Here is a 27,643-nt window from a genome sequence, read left to right on the forward strand (position 1 = left end):
GGAAAAGTCCAAATTATCCGGAAAATCTGCTATTAATATGATATCTGGTGGTTTTGAAACATTCTATATAAATGTTCACGAACGCGCTGCGTGAGCAAAGGATTGCGCTGCACAAAGGCTGAGTCACTTTTTTTGTAAAACAAAGACTTTAATAATATCACACACGTATTGACAAAATACTATAACAACTTATTACAAAACCTTAATTATCTTTACAGTGAAATCGGAATCAAAAATCAAAGTGCGGATTAGCGGCGGTCGTCAACGAATTTTGCGGTTTATCAGATAAGCGGTTTGCGATATGTTTTCACGACGGAAAAGCGATAAAGCTGGCAAGCGGGGTGAGAGCTCCTCATTTATAATTTCCGGAGCGGAGCCCACCTTCGTGTGACGCGCCAATAAATTTGCGTCTTTTTAAAGTTGCGCGAGGTGACCTGAGCGTATTACGCGTAATTGGCCGCTGTCAAATTTGACAGAACAACGGCTGTTAGAAAGCATGCGCGAGCTGGCAATCACGATGATTATTGGCGAAACGAGGCGCCCGTGAGAAGCCGCGCATGCTCAAGAAAATATAATTATTCGGCGGAACGGTTGCGGCACCGTTAATTGTTTATTTTCGAGCGTGTTTTTATACGACAGGATAATTTGTGTCGCGATATGTTTTCCAGAAAAAACATATAAAAAAACGATATGCCTGTTGACTTGCGATCGGAAGCGAATATTCTAGAATATTCCATATAAAAATATAATATTTTATTACACAAGTAGTTTTCTATTATGCGTTTCAAACATTCCCGCCCGCCTTGTCGCGCAGTGACAACATGTTTTTGGTATTTCGGTCGCGGAATCGCAAGTCGATAGTGATCGATGGTGGGGCAGGCGCGCCGGCGCGGCGAGATTCACGTGATGATTGCGTGTAATTCGAATCGATCAGCTGAGCCGCGGAAACACGTGGTGATCGCGTGGAATGTGATGATCAGCTGAGACAGTAACGAGTGTGTGTTTGATGTGAAATGACGAACGTGTAGTGCAGTGTGGTGATTATGGAACAATTGCAAGTGCGGTGGTGCATGATGAGAGTGAGGTGTGACAAATGATACAGTGTATGATGTGATAAATCTCGTGAATGAGTGTCGAACGTTGATGAGTGATGTGTTACGTGCCGGCGGACGGCGTGTCCGCGTTATTCGTGTCCGGAATACGATCCGCGCCCGGGAGCATGACCAATTTAATGATCGGGCGTACGAATTCGGATGTGGCGGTGCGTACTGAGACCACGCGGACGACACCGTCGTCCCCGGGATGCAGTCTCGTGATCCTTGCAAGAGGCCATCGAGTCGGAGGGGTGAGCTCCGAGCGGATGATGCAAAGGTCCCCGACGTGAGGTGCGGCCTCGGCCTTGACCCATTTGGTGCGGGGGTTGAGCCCGTGCACGTACTCAGCCGACCACCGCTGCCAAAAATGGTCCCGCATCAGCTGCAGGTGATGCCAGCGTGACAGCGTGGATGATGATTGTCCGATCCGTGACGGCTCAGGTATAGCTAATAGAGGCGCGCCGATGATGAAGTGCCCTGGAGTGAGTGCTGAAGTGTCGTCTGGATCGTCTGACAGAGCCTGCAACGGACGAGAATTAAGACACGCCTCGATTTGTGTGAGGAGTGTGTTGAGCTCCTCAAAAGTGAGCGTGGTGTCGCCGATTACTCGGCGGAGGTGAAATTTAGTGGATTTCACGGCAGCCTCCCAAAGACCACCGAAGTGAGGGGCCGCTGGCGGATTAAAATGCCAGCGGATCCCTTGAGTGTTGGCGGCGCGGGCGATGTGAAGGCCCTCGGAGGTCGACGCCTTGAAGAGCTCCCGCAGGGTGCGATCGGCGCCAACGAATGTTGTGCCGCAGTCGCTGTAGACGTCAGTACACAGTCCTCTGCGAGAGACGAAGCGGCGTAAGGCGGCGATGAAGGCCTCGGAGCTGTAATCCGAGACGACCTCGAGGTGGATGGCCTTCGACCAAAAGCAGACGAAGACCGCGATGTATCCTTTCTGTGAGCGGTGTCCGCGTCCCTTGCTGGTCCGGATGGAAATTGGTCCCGCGTAGTCCAGTCCAGTGCTCAAGAAAGGTCGAGTTGGCGTCACTCGGTCCCGAGGAAGGTGGCCCATTGGAGGCTGTGGCGTGGCAGCGCGCCAGCGAGTGCAAGTGACGCACCGATGCAATTGCTGCTTGACGACGGTCCTTCCGCGTGGTACCCAGAACCGAAGGCGAAGCAGACCGAGTGTTATCTGGACGCCGCCGTGCAGAGAGCGACGATGGCAGGACTCGATCAGCAGTCGTGTCATCCAGGAGGCCGGCGGTATGATCACCGGGTGCTTCTCGTCGTAGGGCAGCAGTGCGTGTTTGAGACGTCCTCCAACGCGCAGTACACCTTGGCCGTCGATGAACGGATTCAGCTTGATCAGTGAACTGCGTGGTGGGCCGGAGCGTCCTGCGGTGGCAGCAGCTATCTCGTCCGGGAAGTGGAGCGCCTGTACTACTCGAAGCCACTGGAGTAGGGCGGCGTCCAGCTCGTCGGGGTGTAGTGGACAACCAGGTGTGACCTCCCGGCTCGCCACGTTGAGCCATCGACGACACCAAGCCGTGACGCGTAGCAGCCGATGAAGCGCAGAGAACCGAAGAAGGATGTCCGGTTCGACGACGACGGAACCCTTGGTCATCAGGCTGGTGGTGCGCTGCTCAGGAAGGTCATCCTCCGCGATGTGGACCTCTGAGCTGGGCCATGCTGTCTCGTTCAGTGCCAACCAGGTAGGTCCCGTCCACCATAGCGTGTGATTGACTAACTCTTCCGGATTAATTCCTCGTGATGCGCAATCTGCAGGATTGTCCTTCCCGGCCACGTGTCTCCACTGAGCGTCCGGGAGCTGAGTCTGGATGTGAGCCACCCGGTTGGCGACGAACGTTTTCCAGCGAGTGGCGTGTCCCTGGATCCAATGAAGCGTGACCTGGGAATCGGACCACAGATATACTGGAGTAGTTGCCAAGCCGAGAATGTCGCGGACATGCAGCGTGAGCGTGGTGAGTAGGCTAGCAGCGCACAACTCAAGTCGCGGCAACGAAACCTGCTTGACGGGTGCGACCTTGGATTTTGCCATGAGTAGATTAATTGACGGTTTTCCCCTTTCAGTGGTGCGGAGGTAGACTACTGCGGCGTATCCTCGTTCGGAAGCATCAGCAAAACCGTGGAGCTGCAACCTCGAGTGGTCGTTGTCGGTGCTGAGCCAGCGATTCACGCGTATGTGCCTGAGCAGCGGCAACTGATCCAACAGCTGTTGCCAATGTCGAGCATCCTTGGCCGGCAGTGGAGCGTCCCAATCAAGTTGCTGAAGCCAGGTGCTTTGGATTAGGATCTTCGCCCGAATGATGACAGGCGCGAGCCAGCCCATCGGGTCAAATAGGCGTGCAGTTTCGGCGAGGACTCGTCGCTTCGTGAATGTGCTGACTGGCCGAGGATGTATCGCGAAGGCAAACCGGTCATCTTGAGGACGCCATCGCAGGCCCAATGTCGAATGGCTCTCTCCTTCCCAGGAATGTGGTCCTTGCTGCAGCCGATGCTCCTGTGGGACTCCTGTGAGGACCTCTGGATGGTTCGAGGCCCACTTCCTCAGTGGAAATCCGCCCGCCATGCAGAGGTTGCGCAGCTCCGTCTGGAGGCTGACGGCATCGTCGAGGTTGTCCGTGCCGGTGACCACGTCGTCGACGTAGCAATCAAGCCGAAGCACTGTGGCACCTTGAGGAAACTGCGCTCCCTCGTCCGCACAAAGTTGTTGCAGAGTTCGGATGGCCAGGAACGGTGCACACGCCATGCCGTAGGTCACCGTCTGCAGCTCGTACTCTCCGATCTCGTCCGTCTTGTTGTGACGCCACAAAATTGTTTGGAGACGGCAGTCCTCAGGATGTACGAGGATTTGGCGGTACATCTTCTCTATGTCGGTGACGAAGACGTACCGGTGCCAACGCCATCGCAGCAACACGTCGGTGAGCGCTGGCAGAAGGTTTGCCCCAGTCAGCAGCTGCGAGTTGAGCGAAGTGCCGGCCCGTGTGCGCTGAGAGCCGTTGAACACGACTCGGAGCTTTGTCGTCGTGCTCGATTCCTTCAGGACCCCGTGATGTGGTAAGTAGCATCTGAAATTCTCCGTTGTTGTTGAAGTACTTACTTTCTTCATGTGTTGCAGGTCCTCGTATTCCTGCATGAAGCCGTGATAGAGGTCGCCAAAGCGAAGATCTCGGCTGCCCTTGGTCTCCATGGCTTTCAGTAGATGCTCCGCTGGGCGGCGAGTATCCTGAAGAGTCGTTGGCGGCGATGAGAAGGGCAGCCTCACCATGTATCTCCCGGTGGGCGTGCGTGTGACGGTGCGCACGTAAAGCTCCTCGCACTTGGATTCGTCAGGAGTGAGTGGAGCCTGAGATATTGGCTCGCTCTCCTGCTCCCAAAAGCGGCGAACAAGGTCGGCGAGGTCATGATCGGCGGTGCACCGGAAGGTGCGGCGATGTCCCTTGACTGCTGCTGCGTCGTAGCCGCCAGAAAGGATCCATCCCAGGCTGGTTTGCTGAGCGATCGGCATCCTTGATTCTCCCTTGCGGAGGCCTTCCTCGAGGATCAAGGAATAGACCTCGGCTCCCAGTAGCAGCTCAGCTGGGTCGTCGTCTAAGAAGCGAGGATCGGCCAGTTGGAGTCCGTTGAGATGAGGCCAGCTGCGTTCTTCCCGCGAGACTGAGCCTTGCTGCAGCGATATGCGGGGCAGCACAAAGGCCACCACGCTGAGTTTGGCGTTGGTCACGTCTGACGTTACGTGCAGCGTGACCTTGCCACGAGCGGATCCCGAGCGAGTCCCTCCGATGCCGAAAATGGAGAGGCCCGTTGAGACTCGAGGAAGGCGAAGACGTTGTGCCAAGGTCTCCGAAATGATCGACACCTCAGAACATTGGTCGATCAAGGCGCGTACGTCTTGTGGTGATCCGTACCGATCGGCGATGTTTACTCGTGCTGTTGCAAGAAGAACGGCCTTGCACTCTGGATTTTGCTGCGTAGCAGTCAACGTGGTGGCGCGGGTGGCTTCAGTTGACGCTGACGATGTGGGTGCTCCGTGTAACATCGTGTGGTGTCGTGCGTCGCATGTCAGACAGTTCTTCTTTGACTGGCAGCGAGAGAGAAAATGGTTGCCTAAGCAATTGTAGCAGAGCCTGTTACTCTCGACAAATGCCTTGCGGTCGTTGACAGTCTTGGCCTTGAAATCTCGGCACGTCATCAAGGTGTGCTTCTCGCGACACAGTGCACAGTGCGGCGACTCGGTTCCTTGGTGCTTCGTGACATGTGCCTTGGCTACCCGTGGAGCATCTCCGGGCGGTTTGCTGGCGCTCTTCGGTCGTGCGGCGTTGAGCGTCAGGATCCGGCGGCTGATGAAGTCCACAAGTGCCTCGTTTTGTGCCGGCTCTGATGAGTCTGACGTGGACGACTCCCACTCAAGACGTGTGCGTGCATCAAACAGCTCGGTGACCAGGAAGTTGAAGAGGTCCATTCCGTGGGTGTTGATTGGACGTCCGATGCTCTCCTGACCATTGACGGCGGCAGTAACGGCGTTGTGAATACGTCTCAATTCTTCTGCGGTATCTCCCTTCATCTTCGGCACGGCGATGAACGTGGCGAAGTTGGAGCGGATCAATTCCTTTTTGTTGTTGTAGTGTTTGTCCAGAATCGCCCAAGCGCGATCGTAATTGTCGCTGGTGACAGGCAATGACCTTATTAACCTTTCAGCTTGCCCCGTCAGACATGAGCGCAGGTGGTGAAAGCGCTCGATGTTGGAGATCGCATTGCCACTCACGACGGAGAGAAAGAGATCTCGGAACGACGGCCAATCGGCATAGGCACCAGAAAATGGCGGCACTTTGATACGCGGCAGTGATGACCTTGACGTGGCGTCGGCAGAAGGAGGTACGTTTGCTGTACGAAAGTGTTCAGCGTAGCTGTCTAGTATGCTTCTTTGTGACACGTAGAGATTCTCCGTATCAGCATGCAACTCTGATTTAAAGTACTCGCTCTCACTGAACTTTTCCTTCAAGGCCGCCCGGATAAGGTCATGCTGCGCCTCGAACTTTGTCCACAGCTGATCCAGAATTCTGGTGCGTGTGGAGATAGCGCTGGCGGTGATATTGGAGCTGCCCAGCTTCTTCAAGTACTCCACAGAACGTGAGATGCGGACTTGAAGCTCACGCTGACAATCAACCAGCGTGGGTACATCCATGATGACTGCACACGAAACTGCACTATTGTCACTCACGCGAGAAGACACGCTCACGAACTTGCGGTTGCCGGTGCGACGGATCCGGCTCGAAGGACCAAAAATATGTTCACGAACGCGCTGCGTGAGCAAAGGATTGCGCTGCACAAAGGCTGAGTCACTTTTTTTGTAAAACAAAGACTTTAATAATATCACACACGTATTGACAAAATACTATAACAACTTATTACAAAACCTTAATTATCTTTACAGTGAAATCGGAATCAAAAATCAAAGTGCGGATTAGCGGCGGTCGTCAACGAATTTTGCGGTTTATCAGATAAGCGGTTTGCGATATGTTTTCACGACGGAAAAGCGATAAAGCTGGCAAGCGGGGTGAGAGCTCCTCATTTATAATTTCCGGAGCGGAGCCCACCTTCGTGTGACGCGCCAATAAATTTGCGTCTTTTTAAAGTTGCGCGAGGTGACCTGAGCGTATTACGCGTAATTGGCCGCTGTCAAATTTGACAGAACAACGGCTGTTAGAAAGCATGCGCGAGCTGGCAATCACGATGATTATTGGCGAAACGAGGCGCCCGTGAGAAGCCGCGCATGCTCAAGAAAATATAATTATTCGGCGGAACGGTTGCGGCACCGTTAATTGTTTATTTTCGAGCGTGTTTTTATACGACAGGATAATTTGTGTCGCGATATGTTTTCCAGAAAAAACATATAAAAAAACGATATGCCTGTTGACTTGCGACCGGAAGCGAATATTCTAGAATATTCCATATAAAAATATAATATTTTATTACACAAGTAGTTTTCTATTATGCGTTTCAAACAATAAATAATATATAAATATGTTATTATATATAATATGTTATTAATATATAATAATATATAATATGTTATTATTTTGTAATTGATTAATATATCCATCTTCTATATTTTACACCGCATTCACGCAATTACAAGAATTATAAGATATATAATATATTAAAAAAGGCACACACATTTTATATATAACTTTAAGAACATTTAAAAATTTATTTTTATTACAATATAAAACTATCTACTACAGATATTTGATTAGAATAATAATAAATGCATTATAATTATTTCAGAGAGGAAAACGTCATGTAGTAAGACATAGCGCTTTGTACTATCTTAAAAAAAGGAGAATATTATTCTTTTAGTGCTATCTTAAATTATAAAGACAAGGACGTTGTAAATATATAGTTTGTCATATGTGACTCTTACCATTCTAAAATTGGCCATTGACATTATGTATATTTTCCCGGTGGTTAACGTACAAGGTACTCCTGTAAAGCAATATCCATAAGAGTTTTTTGCTTTTTAACGAGAATGTATACCAATGTGATCTACAACTGAAAGATTTCTTGTCTAAGGAAGAGTTTTTTAAAATTGTATATACATTAATATAAATATATAATTATTAATGTAGCATGTTCCACAATTATCGAATATTTTATTAATATCAGATTCTCCGATCACATTCTGGACTTTTTGTTACTAAAAATGTCAAAAGAAATAAAGTGTGTTGCGTGTTTTAAATCTCCATCACATATGTTTTTAACTAAGTTATCGAATTAAAATTTTATTAAAATAAATTTCATCTAAAATTGATTTAATAGTGTCGATTTGCTAACTTCACAAAATATACTTTATCCTTTTTTTATAATTGCTTATGACAGGAAATTATTGATGCCTCGACACTTTTGCTTAAGAAAAAATTGTCTCAAAGATCAAAGAACTTACTATTAAAAATATGTCCGATAGTTTTTCCACGTTCTGTTAATATACATATTTTTTAAAAATATCTATATAAAAAATATCTCTTATAGAGAGAAACGCGATATATATATATATTGAACAGGATTGAAAAATATATGAGAATGCTGCATATCGTGTTGGGAGTTTGCTGTCTATTAAAAATCATGGAATATCTAGTAACTGTTATAAATGTATATAACTATTGTAAATAATATGTACTCGTATTATATTATTTTAAATAATGTTATTCAAAACATATGTTACATGTATATACTTTCCAACGATATTTTTCTTAACTTTTATCTATCAAATATCTTATATATTATTCTTATGCCTTATCAAATACGTTTATGCTGTGATCCATCAATCTTTGTCCCGGCAGAGACATGCATAAAAGATGGAAAAACTCTCCTAAGCACATACAGCTATATCTAATGGAATCCTTGATATCATCAAGATTACTTACTACCTGGATACAAATAGAATTTGATACAACAATTATATACTGTGTGTTAAAAATAAATTTTTCCTCTTTTTTTCTAAGACATGTAATAATATACTTGCTTGAATTAATGAGAGGCTCATGGCGAGCATATTACATGCCAATTGAATGCCTGTTGATAACATGAACGAAGATTCCAATATGTGGGTATATCTGATGACAAGAATATAATTCGTGATTTTTAGGAATATATTCGATAAATTCTTTACGAATCTATTTCTTAACTAAAATTGTAATTTTCAGATAAATTAATATTCAAATTTCTTATAAGCGCATGCTCATTATTGAAATAATTGAAAAGCAGTACTCTAATGCCAGCTGATGTTTTTTCAAGCAAATAATTAATTCACGAAAAATTCTCTCTTTGAAATCAATATCATCGATATCTTCCATGTCATACGTTCTTTCTTTATTTCTCTTCAAGTAGCTCGTCTGACTGAATTCTCTCGTAACTATATGCTCTAATCGATGTCTAAAACAAATTAAATTTCAACTGGGTTTTTCTAAGAATTGTATTGTGATTATAGAAAAAAAATAAATCAATTGCATAATAATAATAGATACTGAATTTCCAAAATTTTTTTTATTAAAGTTTTTTTTACTTTACACTCTCAAATTTTAGCACTTTACACTCTATAAATATAGAATTCTAAATATGAAATGCAAATTTTGTTACTGTATGTATAATTTTAATTATATGTAATAAAAAAAAACTGTTTTTATACATTATGGTAACTATTAAAACTATGTTTACCCGATGGCTGCAAATAAACTACATCCATGTTTCAAGTAAGCAATGTAAGTAGTGTCAACACAGACCACAATTGACATGAGTGTTACAATCGCCACATATGAATGAAATAAGATGAAATAGTAATATTTCTCCCGATCTATGCGATATTCGACTTTAAATAGAAACTTTCGCGGACGACTCTCATTGAGAGGCATCACAAGGTCCATAATCTGCGGCGTCATTGGCATTATCAGGTACAATGACGTCGACACGTAAACGTAAGCTGCGAACAACGATTCGCACTGTGCTATCGTTTGATCCACATTTATCATGTAATATTTATAATGACAGCTATTCACGAAATAAATAAATTTACGATATTCTAAATACCCGATCAAGCAAAAATGAGGATGATTGGCTTCTTACTTGCATAAAATACTACCACTTTTCTAGTGAATATAACGTAATTTTCTAAGATCTTGACGTCCGTAAAATTGTTAAACACTTTCCAATGATATTCCATCAGAGAAAATAAATTTCGTACCTAAAAGATTTAAAAGTGGAAAAAGATATATGGAAAGTGTTTAGAATTATTATTCCATGTTGTTACATTTTACGAATTTGCACGATGTTTGGACATGTATCTGTTGGGATGTGCTGGTCGAGACAAGAGACACGGTTTTTCTTTTATTAGGAGACGCGGTAGTGTCTCCGGCCATGTTCAAACCCTAAAAGACCTTAATTCAAACCTTAAAAGACCTTAAAAGACACTACAAGTCTCCTTATCCTGCACCATCAAAGTCCATTTTTTGGGGGTGTAGAACTACCAAAATATAAAAAATTTTGAATTGCACGTAATATAACCTGAAAGGCGGCATTGCCACGAGTAATTTGAGCCAAGAAGGAATAAAATCGGTCAAGCCGTTCTGGAGATACAAGCGGTCAAAAAGTGACGTTTTTCATGAAAAATGAAGTAACGTCGTCTTCTCTGTCCGCGTCCGCTGACGTCATCAGGATTATATATATATATATATATATATATATAATATATATATAAATCTCTTCTCACCTTTTACTCACACCTCCCTCAACTTCCACCCACCCCTTTCCCTCCCACATCCCGCCCCCCGCCCCCACTTCCACCACCACTCCCACCCCTCTTTCGCCCTAACTCACCCTCTTGCGTCCTATTTTTTCAGTTTTTTCGTTCTCTCTCACCCTCTGTTGTTCTCTTTCATCCTCTTTCACCATTTTTCGCCTCTTTCGTCCTCTTTCGTCGTCTTTCACCATCTTTCGCCTCTTTCACCCTCTTTTGTCCTCTCTCACCCTCTTTCGTCCTCTCTCACCCTCTTTCATTCTCTCTCACCCTCTTTCACCTTCTTTAATTCCCTCTCACCCCCTTTCGTCCTCTTTCACTCTCTTTCGTCCTCTTTCACCCTCTTTCGCCCTCTTTCACCCTCTTTCGTCCTCTCACCCTCTTTCGTCCTCTCTAACCCTCTTTTATTCTTTCTCACCCTCTTTCGCCCTCTCTCACCCTCTTTCGTCCTCTCTCACTCTCTTTCATTCTCTCTCACCCTCTTTCACCCTTTTTCGTCCTCTTTCACCCTCTTTCGTCCTCTTTTGTCCTCTTTCGTCCTCTTTCACCCTCTTTCGTCCTCTTTCACCATCTTTCGCCTCTTTCACCCTTTTTTGTCCTCTCTCACCCTCTTTCGCCTATATCGTCTTTTCTTACCCTTATTCGTCCTCTCTCACCCTATCTCCAAAAAATCATAAAAATGAAAAGGTCAAGCCATGTTCAAAAGAAGGTCCTCAAAAATTTAAACCTAGTCTGTACAATGAAAAATAATTACTCGTAATTCCGAGTTCCAATTTGTTAATATCGAATAATGTATTTGTTTCAAGTAATGGCAGTAGAGTTAAATACATATCTACGTATATGCAGTTTTTGCTGTTAAATGTACTTGAACAAAAAAAATAATTAAATGATTTAAATATAGCACATTTTAAATCAAGAAACTTATACTATAATCGAACTCTGTTTAGAAAGAATGTTTGTTTCAATCACAATCACAATACTATTTTCTATTATTTCTCTTATTATTATCAATAATGTTATTCACCAAATAATTATAGTATCAATTATGTTTTGCGATTTATTTAACAATTCATAATATGTTAGGATTATAAAGTTTTATCTATAGGGTTTTTATTTAAATAAAATAAAGAATGTATATATATGTATATTTATTTCAATCAGATAATGCGTGATCAGTACCATAAGGATCCTGAAACAAAACGTCAGATAATGCGTGATCAGTACCATAAGGATCCTGAAACAAAACGTCAGATGGTGCGTGATCAGTACCATAAGGATCCTGAAACAAAACATCAGATGGTGCGTGATCAGTACCATAAGGATCCTGAAATAAAACGTCAGATGGTGCGTGATCAGTACCATAAGGATCCTGAAATAAAACGTCAGATGGTGCGTGATCAGTACCATAAGGATCCTGAAACAAAACGTCAGATGGTGCGTGATCAGTACCATAAAGATCCTGAAACAAAACTTCAGATGGTGCGTGATCAGTACCAAAAGGATCCTGAAACAAAGCGTCAAAAAATGCGTGATATATATAAAAAAGATCTTGAGGGAATACGTAAAAGAAAGCGGGGCAAATACCAAAAAGATGTAGAAAATAAAAGGTACGTCAAAAAAAAAAATTATTTAAAAAATGCTGCGCGTGAAAGAAACCGCCAACGAAAATTCAGACAAAAATATCCCGACTCAAAAAAATTGTACAACAAGAGGTGCAATGCAAACGTAGCGAGAAGTCTATTGTACAAAGATGGAAAATGTTCAAGAGAATGAAGGAAAAATTTAATACCGTTCGATCTTGGCAAAAGTGTTTTAAGTTTCCAAAATATTCAGAGTTTTATATTCAACAGATGTCGAGAAAAATTAATAAATGAACAGTATGTGCTCGATTGAAAGCCGAACAGATATTTAAGTGGTGTGTAATAGCAAAAAAATCGTACCTCAATGCAGCAAGAAAAGTGTTTTCATGAGAAGTTTTAGAAGTTTTGGAAGAGAAGTTTTGGACGGGGAGGGGGGTGAGACAGGGATGCCCACTGAGCCCGCTCCTGTTTAACATGTTGATGGCGGACTTGGAGGAGGAAATGGAGAAAGGGAGGTGGGGGGGTGTGAGATTAGGAGAGGGCAAGGTCTATACATTAGCGTACGCAGATGACGTGGTGCTGTTGGCAGAAGATGAGGGGGGGATGAGGTGTATGATGGAGAGGTTAGGGAGATATCTGGAGGGGAAGGGACTGGAACTGAATGAGAAGAAGTCGAAGGTGATGAGATGCAGAAGGGGGGGAGGGAGGTTAAAAAAGGCTAGTTGGTTTTGGAAGGGAAAAAAATTAGAGGAGGTAAAGGAGTACAAGTATTTAGGATATGTGATTCAAAGGAAGGGGGGGCAAGAGGGACAGGTAAGGGACAGAATAAAGAGAGGGGCAGCAATTATGGGACAGGTATGGGGAATAGGTAAGAGGAGATTTGGGAATAACTGGGGGAGGAGGTTGTGGCTCTTCGATGCGTTAGTGTGGACGGTTTTGGGATACGGGGTGGAGATATGGGGGTGGGAAGAGAGAGAGGGATTGGAAAGGATACAAGAAAGGTATCTGAGATGGATGTTAGGAGTGGATTGGAGAACGCCTGGATATATGGTAAGGGAGGAATTGCAAAGGGAAAAGATAAGGACAAGGATGGGAAGAAGAGCATGGGGATATGAGAGAAGGTTAGAAGAGGGTAAGGGAGGATGGTTGGCGAGAATATGTTTGGGGGAGATTAAAGAAAGGGCAAAAAAAGGAGGGGAATTGTCAGGGTGGGAGAGAGAAAGAAGGGAATTTTTTGAGGGTAAGGGGATGGGATTAAGGGAGATAGAGGAAAGAAGGGAAAAGGGGGAGTTCAGATGGGAAGAAGTTGAGGAATGGGAAGGAAAGGAACAGAGGGAGGAGAGGGTAGGAAAAATGATAAAATCGGAATATAATAAGTGGTACAAACAGATTAAAGGGGAGGGGATTCCGGGTTATTTGAAGAAAGGGTGGGCGGAAGGTAGATGGAGGAGGATGGCAAGGTATAGACTGGGGAATGAAATGAAGGGAAATAGGTATTGGGAAAAGGAGGAGGATAGGAAGTGCAGGATATGTGGGAGAGGGTTAGAGACGTGGGAGCATGTGTGGGAGGAATGTATGGATTGGGGAAGGGAAGAGAGCTGGCAGGAAATGGTAAAGGAGATATTAGGAGAGGAGGGGGAAGGGGAAATATGGTTAAAAAGGTTAGAGGAAGCAAGAGGAAAGGGGGAAGGGGAGAAGGAGAAGGAGGTAAAAGGAGGACAGGGGGATGAGAGAGGGTAGGGATAAGGGGGAGAGAGAGAGGGAGGGAGTGAGTGTGTGAGTGAGTGTGAGAGAGAGAGAGAGGGAGGGAGAGGAAAGGAGTGGAAGAATAACGGTAACCGGAAGCCGAGGTCCAACATAGGCTAAGTAGAATGTAAGATTGCGTAGGTTAAGATAATTTAGAATAAGAAAGGTTAGGGAAAGGCGGACATGTGTGTGTGTGTAGGTAGGGTAGAAATGCGAGAGAAGATGAGAAAGGCGGCGAAGAGGAGAGGCGTGGCGAAAAACATGTAATTAGATTAAGTTATAGATATAAGTTTAGGCTAAGGAAAAAGGGTAAAGGAAGGTAAGGTTTGGGAACGCTCCTGTAAAAAAAGCGCCTTGTAATCCCCAATTGGGGCGGCAATAAATATATCTATCTATCTATCTATCTATTTAAGTGGTGTGTAATAGCAAAAAAATCGTACCTCAATGCAGCAAGAAAAGTGTTTTCATATTTGAAAAACGTTGCTAAAGCTGCGTTATTGCGATTCAATGAATGTAAGACTTTGAAATATCCAAAAAGCGATCAACTTAGAGCTCTTTGTGGCTTATCCAAACATACTTCGTCTTCCGAAGCGTACTTTTATGAAACTGCTTACGAGCAAAGGAAAAAGTTTGAGCAACCACTTATAATGAGACAATCCTCTCCTCACGGAGTAATAAATGTTTTGCCGTTAATAGATAACAATGGTAAAAAGTTAAAAATGTGGCATTGTGATGAGAACAAATGCCACATAAATGATACTTCCATGGAAAAGTTTGTAAAATTTTTGGAACTGTTTGAAGAAGGTACTTTGAAAAAGATAATGAATGTTAAATTCATGGCACAGCTAAAAAATTGTTCCGTTTCACGTACGAGTAGCAGATTAGGACATCCTCCGGAATGCTATACAAATCCGAATCTTTGCAAGTCATACATTGCAACGATAAACACTTTATCACCTCATTTTCCTTTCGTGAGGAATATTCGAAAAAATGTTTACAAATTGATCGACAATTATAATAAGTTTTGTCAACTGTTTTCATCTTTGAGATTCATCAATATGGATAAATTAGGTGAAATTTCCAAAGATTTTAAGAATAAAGCAAAATTTTATCCAAAAAATGTAACTGATGTTTGTTTGGACAAGGAAAAGATTTTCTCGCAAAATTACGAAGCATTTAAAGACATGAAAAAGAGATTGTTGGATTTACCACGTATCCCTTGCATCTCTTGCGAAAAATTATGCTTGAGAAGAGACGTTTCTAAGCTCGAGAAGCTGAGGAAAACAATAGACGGACCTTTTTGGAAAGATCTGATAGCAAACGTAACAGAACACAGTAATAATACTGAATTCGTTTGTAAGCTTTGTTTGGGTAAATTTCCAAAAGGCGTGTTGCCTTCTACTTGCATTTTGAATAATCTTGCGGCACAATCATTACCAGATGTTTTGTCAGATTTCAATGATTACGAAAAAATGTTAATCAAGAGAATTAGCAGCTTTCAAGTAGTGCAATTGATGGGCAATGTTTCGAACAAACATATACCGCATAGACAAATGATCCGCAAAGTAAAAGGCAGAACATTTCATTTGCCTCTACCTTTACAAGAAACATTGGATAAGGTATCCTCCGGAAGATCCTATAAATTTGAATCACGAGTTGCACATTCTCGTTTGAGGTATACCTAAGAAATCTAAAGTGGTTTGGGAAAATTTGGTAGATATTAATAAAGTGTATAAGGCTTTACAATGATTGAAAGAAAATAATCCTCATTACTCGAAAATTCGTCTTCCGGCGTCATCTGATGATCTATTAAATGATAAGTTGCAGGAAACAGAATATCGGATTGTCGATGACGAAAGCGACAATGACGAAATAAATAAGGTGGTTGAGAAATTACCAGCATTGAATTTGTACAATGTACAGGAAAACAAAAATAATAATGATCAAATCGTTTTAAAACGTAGGGCTTTCCTCACACAAATCACTGAAGATTCGGATATTAACGATCAGTATACAATATACCCAATACACGCGAAAAGAATCGATAACAAATCTGTATTGAAGCTTTATCAAATGATGAAAATTGAAGATTTTCCAATGGATAATCGTTATAAATATCTGGATGTCATGTGTTTCCCTGATTTATATCCTGATGGTGTCAATGGACAACGAGAAGATAGAAACTTTGCATTGCCGGAATATTTATTTATTAGAACACGATTGATGTCGAAACATAGTAGATTCAGGTTGAATCTGCAGTATATGTTTTTCCTTCTCAATAATGCTAACTACCGACAGTTGAAAAGTGGTATCTATTATACGATGATGGTTACTAACCCACGAGAGAGATACACTGCTGGTAGATACTTGAACGAATTGAAAGGTTACCAATTAGAATCGAATTTAATGAGTATTTTCGCAAAATTGAGAAATACGGATCCATTTTGGCGACAACCGTCCAATAATGTAAAATGCATGACTTTGCATTACGGTCCAGCGACGTGGTTTTTGACTTTGAGTCCTAGTGAATGGAAATGGTCCGATTTGGGTGAATATTTACGAGATATGAATCCCGATAAAGAGAAGTTAGGCATCAGCGAACTAGTCGCATACGATCCTGTAAGTACTTCTAGATTCATGTGCATAAAATTCAAAGCCATGATTGATTTTATTTGTTCGTCCGATAATCCAATAGGAAATGTTACTCATTACTTCTGGCGACTGGAATATTAAAGTAGAGGTATTCAGCACATGCATTGTATGATTTGGATAAAAGATGCTCCAGTAATAGGAAAATCGCCGGATGAAGAAGTTGCTACGTTTATTCAAAAATACGTAACGTGTGAAATTCCAGATGAAAATGTTTCGCCAACGTTGTACGATACGGTAATAAGTGATCAGAATCATAAACATAACTTGTATTGCATGCGTACGAAAAAAACGGAAACTAATATATGCAGAGTGTGTCGGTTCGATTTTCCTCGGCCAGTTACTGAGAATTTCGTTTTAAGAGACGTTATCACTTCAATAGTCGGTAGAAAAAATTTACGCAGTAAGAGCAGATTGTACGATCTTCCTCGCAAGGAGTCGGAAAGGTTTATAAACGATTATAATCCGTCTATCAAATTAGCCTGGGAGGGAAATATGGACATACAATTTACTGGAGAAAAATCAGAGTTTTTAAACTCATATTTAACAAAATACACGACAAAGTCGGAAAAATGCAATACAGACTTTGAAGTGATAGATTCGAATAAGTCCTTGGCATCGAAACTGTGGAATTTTGCAATGCGTTCATTAAATAACAGAGAATGCGGTGCTTTAGAAGTTGCGGATACACTATTAGGGAATCCCTTGTACGGTATGGATAATGATATCATGGTCAAATGGATCGATGTTAATGAGGTGAGAAATAGAAAAGTTAAAACATTTAATGAAATTAAAGCTCTCGATAAAAATTCTACGAATATTTACTGTTCGTCACTCATCGATGATTACTATCCAAATAGACCTCAGGAATTAGAATAATTGAATTTGTACGATTTTGCCAGATTCTGGGAAATTACGAAACAGATGCCAAAGAATGACGAAGTCAAGTGTTACAAACTGGCATCGGGTTTATTTTAAAAAAAACGAAAAAAGGGTTATTTAATTAACCATTATCGATTTAATATAAAAACTGAGCCCGAAAAATACTTTTACTTGCTGCTTCTTCTGTTCAAACCATGGAGAGATTTGAGTGAACTGAAAGGTACATTCGAGACTTACACGGATGCCATGTTATTTTTCTGAGTCATTAACAAATTGGTACTCTGGAATTACGAGCAATTATTTTTCATTGTACGGGCTAGTATGAATTTCAAATCAAATCTCTATAAACGACTATTATATTTTGTGCACTAAGAATAACATATCGCACTTATTTTCTAGAATCAAATTGTAATCAGTTTTACTTATATGTATGTATGTTCAATGTGAACTTGCATCTTGAATAAAATATCAGTTACTTTTCATGGAAATATATTATTACTAAATTTAGATAATATACACTTTACGTATGTTCACTTTGAACTGGCACCTTGAATAACATATCAGTTACTTTTCGTGATAATTTATTATTAGATCGTTTAAATTTTTGAGTGCCTTCTTTTGAACATGGCCTGACCTTTTCATTTTTATGATTTTTTTAGGATATCACTTACTTTTTAAAGTACAGATATATAGAGCAGCTTTCTATAATAGTAATTCATGTATAAATTAATAGTAATTCAAGTATCACAAATATATAATATGTATTTTCGATTTTTATCACATAACTTTGTATAAGTAACAATTTATGCAATACAGTTCAAAATAATTGAAATATATGGTATATATGTACATATATAAAATATATAATTATATTATAGTATACATATATATTTTATTTAATCATATATGTAAATGTTTGTATAATTGTAATAACTTTTAACGATACATTGCACATTTATTTCAATTGCAACAGAATGAATTTATATTCTTGTATGAATATTGAAAATAAAGAATGGGCCCCTCCATCGCCCATTCTCGTGAGAACGCAACCATATATTTTTCTTCGTCTCTCCGATTTTAACACGACATACATATTTATGTCTGATAATTTTTTTCTTGATGATACTTTTTGAAATGTCATGAAGCCTAGGTCAAATTAGAAACTTATTGCACTCGTTTTAACGCAGCGCTTACAGCAGCTTTTATAAAGCGCCAGAGCAGCCGATATTTTATTTTGGCGCTTACGGCAACTTTTATACAGCGCTAGAACAGTTGATGTTTTAATGTAGCGTTTACGGCAGCCTTTATACAGCGCCAAAGCAGCCGATGTTTTATTTCGGCGCTTACGGCAGCCTTTATACAGCGCCAGAGCAGCCGATGTTTCATTTCGGCGCTTACGGCAGCCTTTATACAGCGCCATTATTTAATCTGTTCTAAGAACAATATGTATGCCCCTTGTGCTCCTTTGGGCCATTTTTTCTTGAACACTTCCATATCATTAGAATAATACCATTCCGATTTTGTGTCAGCTCTCAACATACACGTGTAGTGACCACGATTCATTTCTTCACCTTCGTGAAATATAGCGCTTATTACCTTGTACTTTTTTTTATTAATCGTGATATTACTCGTCGGCACGGCGTTAATCCGATTGTTGATAATTTTTTTAGAAGCACCGTTTACAAAAGTATATAAATTGAGCTGTATTACTACGACGGATAAAGTTGATTCGATTACGGTTTTCCTTTTCAACACGGTACCCTTACATTCGTTACAATTGCCGTTTATCGTTTCCCATTTAGAAAATTCTACATTAATCAAACTTTGTAGAGTGACACCTTTTTTCCTTTTTAATGTCGAATGTATAGGTAATATTAGCAAACTACTGCTTTCCAGCTTAGTTACATTGTAATTACATTTGACATTCGAGCAACATGTTACGTGCTTTAATTCGAGTTCTAATACATCATTGATGTCGGAATACGTCGACATTAGAGCCGTAAAAAATTCCGAAACATCTTGTTGTGTTCGTTCTTCGAAGCGTTTTCCGACAGATCTTCTAACCGCTTGAATGTTGCAATATTTACGTTCACCATACGCGCAGATAGCATCAGTCAATGCATTCGATGCTTTATTTTTCAGTATTTGTTGCCTAATACGTACGCAATGAAACGCACATTGTAATATTACATTAGCGTAACACGAAACAGCATCGTTATTGCAAAGGCCATATATTTTCCACGTAACTATACCTTCTGGTTCCTCACAATCATAATTCTGCACATCATCAATGATATTAGGGATAGCCCATCGACGATCGTACATTTTCACAACCTTTTTCTCGGACCGATTGATTTGTGGCAGTTCAGATTTGAATATAGATCTCAGTCGATTATATTCCACAATGGCTCTCGAGTTTGCTTTAACTGATGCTGGATTGAAATTTATCAAATGTAGGCCTTCCAATTTACTTACTCGTGACAAACCTACATAGGCTTGACCATCACTGAATACAGTCGTTCCTAAATCCATCATTGCATTGTTACATGTAATTCCTTGACTTTTGTGTATGGTTATTCCATAACTGAGAGACAATGGAAATTGTTTCCGATGTACCACTAATTTGTGGAATACTTCAAATTTAATATCTACTTTCGTTATTGCGATTTCTTTGTTACCCGAAATAACTATTTTGATGGAATCAATACGATTGCCGTCAGCAGAGCGATTAACTGCAACTACATTGCCTATCGTTCCATTGACAAGTCCCAAAGTTACGTCAATGTTTCGTCGAATCATCACTTTAGCGCCAATTTTAATCGCTATTACTCTTTCAATGCCAGCTGTTTCAGACACTTTATCATCTTTGTCTTCTAAAATTTTATGCACCTTTTTTTTCATTGCTGGAGCACAGTCGACATCATCTTCTGCTATCAGTAGAATTTCATCGCTGTCGATTTTATCGAGCATTGCTGTGTTCAAAACCTTGCACAAATAACACGTGGGCAATAAACAAATTGTATCAATCGGTAATTGATTCATATAAGTGCAAAGTTCATTCAATCTTTCGTCGCAACTACTTTCTTTAAAATTGATTCTTCTAGACTGAAGAACATTGATGTCAGAATCCGTTACTAAACCTATTCGTATTCTAGAAAGTATATCACGATATGTATTATCGCATCTTTGTCGCATATTAATCAAAAGTTCGTCGTACTCGAACAATCTCCACAAATCACATCCACCCATGGTACCTAAATACTTCTAAATCTCTGATCGAGACATTTTAACAAACGAAAATTGTCCTTTTACAGGAGGAAGCTGCAACAAGACCCCAAACTGGAGAATGTGTTTTCTGCCAAAGAAACCATCATCTGTATCTGTCGTATCAAAGATTTCACATAATCGTAGATTGATAAACATAAGTGTCACATTTGAAATCATGGATACTTCATCGATTATAAATAATTCGACATTCTTTAACTTGTCTATCAAAGTTTTCAAGACCATGTCTGACAATTGCGTATATTTTGGTGTAGATTCATGACTAACGGGTAGTTGAAACATTCTATGGATTGTCAAGCCATCGATATTGAATGCTGCGATACCCGTGGGAGCAGATATGGCAGTCGTTTTTTCCAAATTTATTCTGATCCAATGTTTAATCGTTTCAATTAGAAAACTTTTCCCTGTACCACCCTCGCCACTTACGTACAGTCGCAGAATCTGATTCTTATCTTGTAAAACTTGGCATACTCCATCAAAGACTCTTTTCTGGTCTTTGTTCAATTGCGACATCATTTGCGATAAATCAATCGGGTCGTCAATCTTACCAAAATCTTCCATATCTTTCATCGCGTCGTCAGCTTCTATCGGATTACAATCCAGTTCATCGTCATCGGATTTGTCTCTGTCTGCTGTTTTCAGATCATTTTCGCGCTTCTCGATTAATTCAGCAACGTTCTCAAAAGCTTTCTGTATTTCTTCGAGCCTTTCGTGATATTTCATTGCCTTCGTTAAAACAGACTCTGAATTCTTAAAGGCATCCGTGTAAGTCTCGAATGTACCTTTGAGTTCACTCAAATCTCTCCATGGTTTGAACAGAAGAAGCAGCGAGTAAAAGTATTTTTCGGGCTCAGTTTTTATATTAAATCGATAATGGTTAATTAAATAACCCTTTTTTCGTTTTTTTAAAAATAAACCCGATGCCAGTTTGTAACACTTGACTTCGTCATTATTTGACATCTGTTTCGTAATTTCCCAGAATTTGGCAAAATCGTACAAATTTAATGATTCTAATTCCTGAGGTCTATTTGGATAGTAATCATCGATGAGTGACGAACAGTAAATATTCGTAGAATTTTCATCGAGAGCTTTAATTTCATTAAATGTTTTAACTTTTCTATTTCTCACCTCATTAACATCGATCCATTTGACCACGGTATCATTATCTATACCGTACAAGGGATTCCCTAATAGTGTATCCGCAGCTTCTAAAGCACCGCATTCTCTGTTATTTAATGAACGCATTGCAAAATTCCACAGTTTCGATGACAAGGACTTATTCGAATCTATCACTTCAAAGTCTGTATTGCATTTTTCCGACTTTGTCGTGTATTTTGTTAAATATGAGTTTAAAAACTCTGATTTTTCTCCAATAAATTGTATGTCCATATTTCCCTCCCAGGCTAATTTGATAGCCGGATTATAATCGTTTATAAACCTTTCCGACTCCTTGCGAGGAAGATCGTACAATCTGCTCTTACTGCGTAAATTTTTTCTACCGACTATCGAAGTGATAACGTCTCTTAAAACGAAATTCTCAGTAACTGGACGAGGAAAATCGAACCGACACTTTCTGTATATATTAGTTTCCGTTTTTTTCGTACGCATGCAATACGAGTTATGTTTATGATTCTGATCACTTATTACCGTATCGTACAACGTTGGCGAAACATTTTCATCTGGAATTTCACACGTTACGTATTTTCGAATAAACGTAGCAACTTCTTCATCCAGCGATTTTCCTATTACTGGAGCATCTTTTATCCAAATCATACAATGCATGTGCTGAATACCTCTACTTTGATATTCCAGTCGCCAGAAGTAATGAATAACCTTTCCTATTGGATTATCGGACGAACAAATAAAATCAATCATGGCTTTGAATTTTATGCACATGAATCTAGAAGTACTTACAGGATCGTATGCGACTAGTTCGCTGATGCCTAACTTCTCTTTATCGGGATTCATATCTCGTAAATATTCACCCAAATCGGACCATTTCCATTCACTAGGACTCTAAGTCAAAAACCACGTCGCTGGACCGTAATGCAAAGTCATGCATTTTACATTATTGGACGGTTGTCGCCAAAATTGATCCGTATTTCTCAATTTTGCGAAAATACTCATTAAATTCGATTCTAATTCGTAACCTTTCAATTCGTTCAAGTATTTACCAGCAGTGTATCTCTCTCGTGGGTTAGTAACCATCATCGTATAATAGATACCACTTTTCAACTGTCGGTAGTTAGCATCATTGAGAAGGAAGAACAGATACTGCAGATTCAACCTGAATCTACTATGTTTCGACATCAATCGTGTTCTAATAAATAAATATTCCGGCAATGCAAAGTTTCTATCTTCTCGTTGTCCATTGACACCATCAGGATATAAATCAGGGAAACACATGACATCCAGATATTTATAACGATTATCCATTGGAAAATCTTCAATTTTCATCATTTGATAAAGCTTCAATGCAGATTCGTTATCGATTCTTTTCGCGTGTATTGGGTATATTGTATACTGATCGTTAATATCCGAATCTTCAGTGATTTGTGTGAGGAAAGCCCTACGTTTTAAAACGATTTGATCATTATTATTTTTGTTTTCCTGTACATTGTACAAATTCAATGCTGGTAATTTCTCAACCACCTCATTTATTTCGTCATTGTCGCTTTCGTCATCGACAATCCGATATTCTGTTTCCTGCAACTTATCATTTAATAGATCATCAGATGACGCCGGAAGACGAATTTTCGAGTAATGAGGATTATTTTCGTTCAACCATTGTAAAGCCTTATACACTTTATTAATATCTACCAAATTTTCCCAAACCACTTTAGATTTCTTGGGTATACCTCGAACGAGAATGTGCAACTCGTGATTCAAATTTATAGGATCTTCCGGAGGACATACCTTATCCAATGTTTCTTGTAAAGGTAGAGGCAAATGAAATGTTCTACCTTTTACTTTGCGGATCATTTGTCTATGCGGTATATGTTTGTTCGAAACTTTGCCCATCAATTGCACTACTTGAAAGCTGCTCATTCTCTTGATTAACATTTTTTCGTAATCATTGAAATCTGACAAAACATCTGGTAATGGTTTTATCGCAAGATTATTCAAAATGCAAGTAGAAGGCAACACGCCTTTTTGAAATTTACCCAAACAAAGCTTACAAACGAATTCAGTATTATTACTGTGTTCTGTTACGTTTGCTATCAGATCTTTCCAAAAAGGTCCGTCTATTGTTTTCCTCAGCTTCTCGAGCTTAGAAACGTCTCTTCTCAAGCATAATTTTTCGCAAGAGATGCAAGGGATACGTGGTAAATCCAACAATCGCTTTTTCATGACTTTAAATGCTTCGTAATTTTGCGAGAAAATCTTTTCCTCGTCCAAACAAACATCAGTTACATTTTTTGGATAAAATCTTGCTTTATTCTTAAAATCATTGGAAATTTCAACTAATTTATCCATATTGAGGAATCTCAAAGATGAAAACAGTTGACAAAACTTATTATAATTGTCGATCAATTTGTAAACATTTCTTCGAATATTCCTCACGAAAGGAAAATGAGGTGATAAAGTGTTTATCATTGCAATGTATGACTTGCAAAGATTCGGATTTGTATAGCATTCCGGAGGATGTCCTAATCTGCTACTCGTACGTGAAACGGAACAATTTTTTAGCTGCGCCATGAATTTAACATTCATTATCTTTTTCAAAGTACCTTCTTCAAACAGTTCCAAAAATTTTACAAACTTTTCCATGGAAGTATCATTTATGTGGCATTTGTTCTCATCACAATGCCACATTTTTAACTTTTTACCATTGTTATCTATTAACGGCAAAACATTTATTACTCCGTGAGGAGAGGATTGTCTCATTATAAGTGGTTGCTCAAACTTTTTCCTTTGCTCGTAAGCAGTTTCATAAAAGTACGCTTCGGAAGATGAAGTATGTTTGGATAAGCCACAAAGAGCTCTAAGTTGATCGCTTTTTGGATATTTCAAAGTCTTACATTCATTGAATCGCAATAACGCAGCTTCAGCAACGTTTTTCAAATATGAAAACACTTTTCTTGCTGCATTGAGGTACGATTTTTTTGCTATTACACACCACTTAAATATCTGTTCGGCTTCCAATCGAGCACATACTGTTGATTTATTAATTTTTCTCGACATCTGTTGAATATAAAACTCTGAATATTTTGGAAACTTAAAACACTTTTGCCAAGATCGAACGGTATAAAATTTTTCCTTCATTCTCTTGAACATTTTCCATCTTTGTACGATAGACTTCTCGGCACATTTTGCGTAATACTTTTTGTTGTACAATTTTTTTGAGTCGGGATATTTTTGTCTGAATTTTCGTTGGCGGTCTCTTTCACGGGCAGCATTTTTTAAATAATTTTTTCTTTTGACGTACCGTTTATTTTCTACATCTTTTTGGTATTCGCCCCGATTTCTTTTACGTAATCCCTCAAGATCTTTTTTATATGTATCACGCATTTTTTGACGTTTTGTTTCAGGATCCTTATGGTACTGATCACGCACCATCTGAAGTTTTGTTTCAGGATCCTTATGGTACTGATCACGCACCATCTGACGTTTTGTTTCAGGATCCTTATGGTACTGATCACGCACCATCTGACGTTTTGTTTCAGGATCCTTATGGTACTGATCACGCACCATCTGACGTTTTGTTTCAGGATCCTTATGGTACTGATCACGCACCATCTGACGTTTTGTTTCAGGATCCTTATGGTACTGATCACGCACCACCTGACGTTTTGTTTCAGCATCCTTATGGTACTGATCACGCACCATCTGACGTTTTGTTTCAGGATCCTTAAGGTACTGATCACGCATTATCTGACGTTTTGTTGCATGATTTATAAAATATTTTTCTTTGTGAGAAAAAGCATCTTTTTCGATTCGTTTCGAACGTTGTTCCTCAGTTTCCTTACTACGTGCAAGTCTTTTTCTCAGTGCATCCTTCTCTCGTCTTTTCAATGTCTCCAACGGCAGTAGCGTTAATGGAGCAATTGAATCATAGAGGTACGGAAAATGAGTTATTGTTTGTTTTTCAAACATTGCGGACAAATGAGGTCTTAGCAACGATTGATTATACGTCACGATGCAAGGATTTACGCCAAACAGAATAGATGTAACAATCGCAATTGCCATAGGACCACAATTATAACCGTCACCTTGCGACTGAACTTTAGGAAAAACTATTGGATTGTTTTGACAATCATGAAAGGGAAATAATCTGTCCACAAAAATTCGAATTTCTCCATTCAAATTTTGTATATTTGCATTACGACTACCTTCATGAGAATCATATATAATAATAGATTTTGCATCGTAATGGCAAGCAACCCAATGTCCACCACCAAAATCACTGTGCAGTATTTGCAAATGCTTCTTCTTTGAATTATTCAGTGGAACAATCTGATCGGGAAATATTGTCAACCATACAGGTCGAGGTGCATAATCAGAATTGCTTTCGAGTAGCGCATGGAAACTGTCTATCATCGTTTCCGTCAACCATTCTTTGGAAGCCAAAATATTCTTTTCCTTATTGCCATAATGGAACTTGTGACACTGATGATCCATTTTCAGTTGTTTGGGACAGTTTTAGTTATAGATATACGGCGTTTGGGGCAGCCTTCTAGTGATGCAAGTATCAAATAAGATTTTTCTAATTAGACGCCTAGGGCAGGCGAAAGGTCTGAGATATTGCAGACTAAAATGCTACAAAAGCGAATACTGTTAATTTGGATGTGTAATAGACCCAAAACAAAAATACTTTTTCTAATTGTATAGGCGCCACGGGCAAGCCAAAAATCTGCGCTATTACAGACGAAAACGCTATAATAGCGAATAATTTTAGTTTGGATACGTAATAGGCCGAACAAAATTAATTTTTGTAATTGGATGCAGGCGTCTAGGGCAAGCCAAAATTCAGCGCTATTAGCAGCCGATGTTCTAATTCAGCGCTTATGGCAGCTTTTATACAGCGCCTATTTTATACAGAGCAGCCGATTAATTTTTTTTTATTTTTCCGGATCTGTAAAATAAAAAAGTTATATAAATACATTATAAATTATTTTAATAAACATATGCAAAGATTCAAAATTATTACACTAATTAAACAATACTTCAGAAACTGCAGTTAAAAAGAAATGAAATTACATCTGTTCATTTTTCTTTTGTATAGTACTTGTAATTCACGTAATCACATTGACACGTCAAAATAGTATTTATTTATTATTATTGTAAATAAATCATCAATGCAGTAGACCTAAAATTTCTTAAAATTAAAAATCATAATCGAAAATTTGAAGTAAATCTAATTTTTTTTATAAATAGAAACATTTTATTTTTTTTTTAATATATCGATTCTTCACAATATTTGATTCAATAATCTTACCTCAAGATTTTTATGCACAAAATTATGAATTTCCCTTTAAACTAAACAACTTTTGTCTGAAATTTTCCTATATACTTTCGAGATATTTAATAAGTACAAAATATACTTATGAAATAGGTATTTCTGTACAAACAAGATTTATAAATACAGGATTTACTTACAGATTAAACAAGAATTTTTAAGAGGCATTGATGATTTATTGATATAAAATTATGTTACTCAAAGAAATGTTTTGTGTGTACACACCGATAAAGTTAAAAAAAAAAGTAAAATTATTTGATACAGCAAAAATTGGAAAATTTATCTGCTCTAAAATGCAAGATGCCAAGTCAAAAATTAAAATTTAAAAACTTATGCAAATTTAAAATTAATATAAAATAAAAAGAAATAATAAAATTTTAGTTAAAAAAACTGGGCGCGCTGCTAAATAACATTCTAATGATATTAAAATTAAATTGTTACTTTTAAACTCATTGCAATTAAAAGGGGGGAGAAAGAATGAAAGAGGGTTAGAGAGGACGAAAGAAAGTGAAAGAGGACGAAAGAGGGATGAGAGGGAATGAAAGAGGGTGAAAGACGACGAAACAGGGTGAAAGAGGGTGAGAGGGAATGAAAAAGGGTGAGAGAGGACGAAAGAGGGTGAAAGAGGACGAAAGAGGGCGAAAGAGGG

General features: G+C 39.7%; 2 protein-coding genes across 2 annotated transcripts; both read right to left on the reverse strand.

The window, feature by feature from the left end:
• Window positions 1–1,155: 1,155 nt before the first annotated feature.
• On the reverse strand, window positions 1,156–6,288 carry LOC114937904 (uncharacterized). The gene has a single exon (XM_029311580.2). It carries the CDS (start codon window positions 6,286–6,288, stop codon window positions 1,156–1,158), a length of 5,133 nt encoding a protein of 1,710 aa, XP_029167413.2.
• A 1,094-nt stretch (window positions 6,289–7,382) lies between these two features.
• Window positions 7,383–26,156, reverse strand: LOC146723837 (uncharacterized). The gene is given in 9 exon segments (XM_085480993.1): window positions 7,383–7,433; window positions 7,528–7,582; window positions 7,584–7,655; window positions 8,394–8,526; window positions 8,622–8,716; window positions 8,871–9,035; window positions 9,318–9,579; window positions 9,723–9,840; window positions 25,920–26,156. Coding segments are annotated over 9 exon segments (1,188 nt in total).
• Window positions 26,157–27,643: the final 1,487 nt, after the last annotated feature.

Source organism: Nylanderia fulva, unplaced genomic scaffold (genome assembly GCF_048542155.1).
Source record: "Nylanderia fulva isolate GAGA-0341 unplaced genomic scaffold, ASM4854215v1 Scaffold165, whole genome shotgun sequence".
Taxonomy (NCBI): Eukaryota; Metazoa; Arthropoda; class Insecta; order Hymenoptera; family Formicidae; genus Nylanderia; species Nylanderia fulva.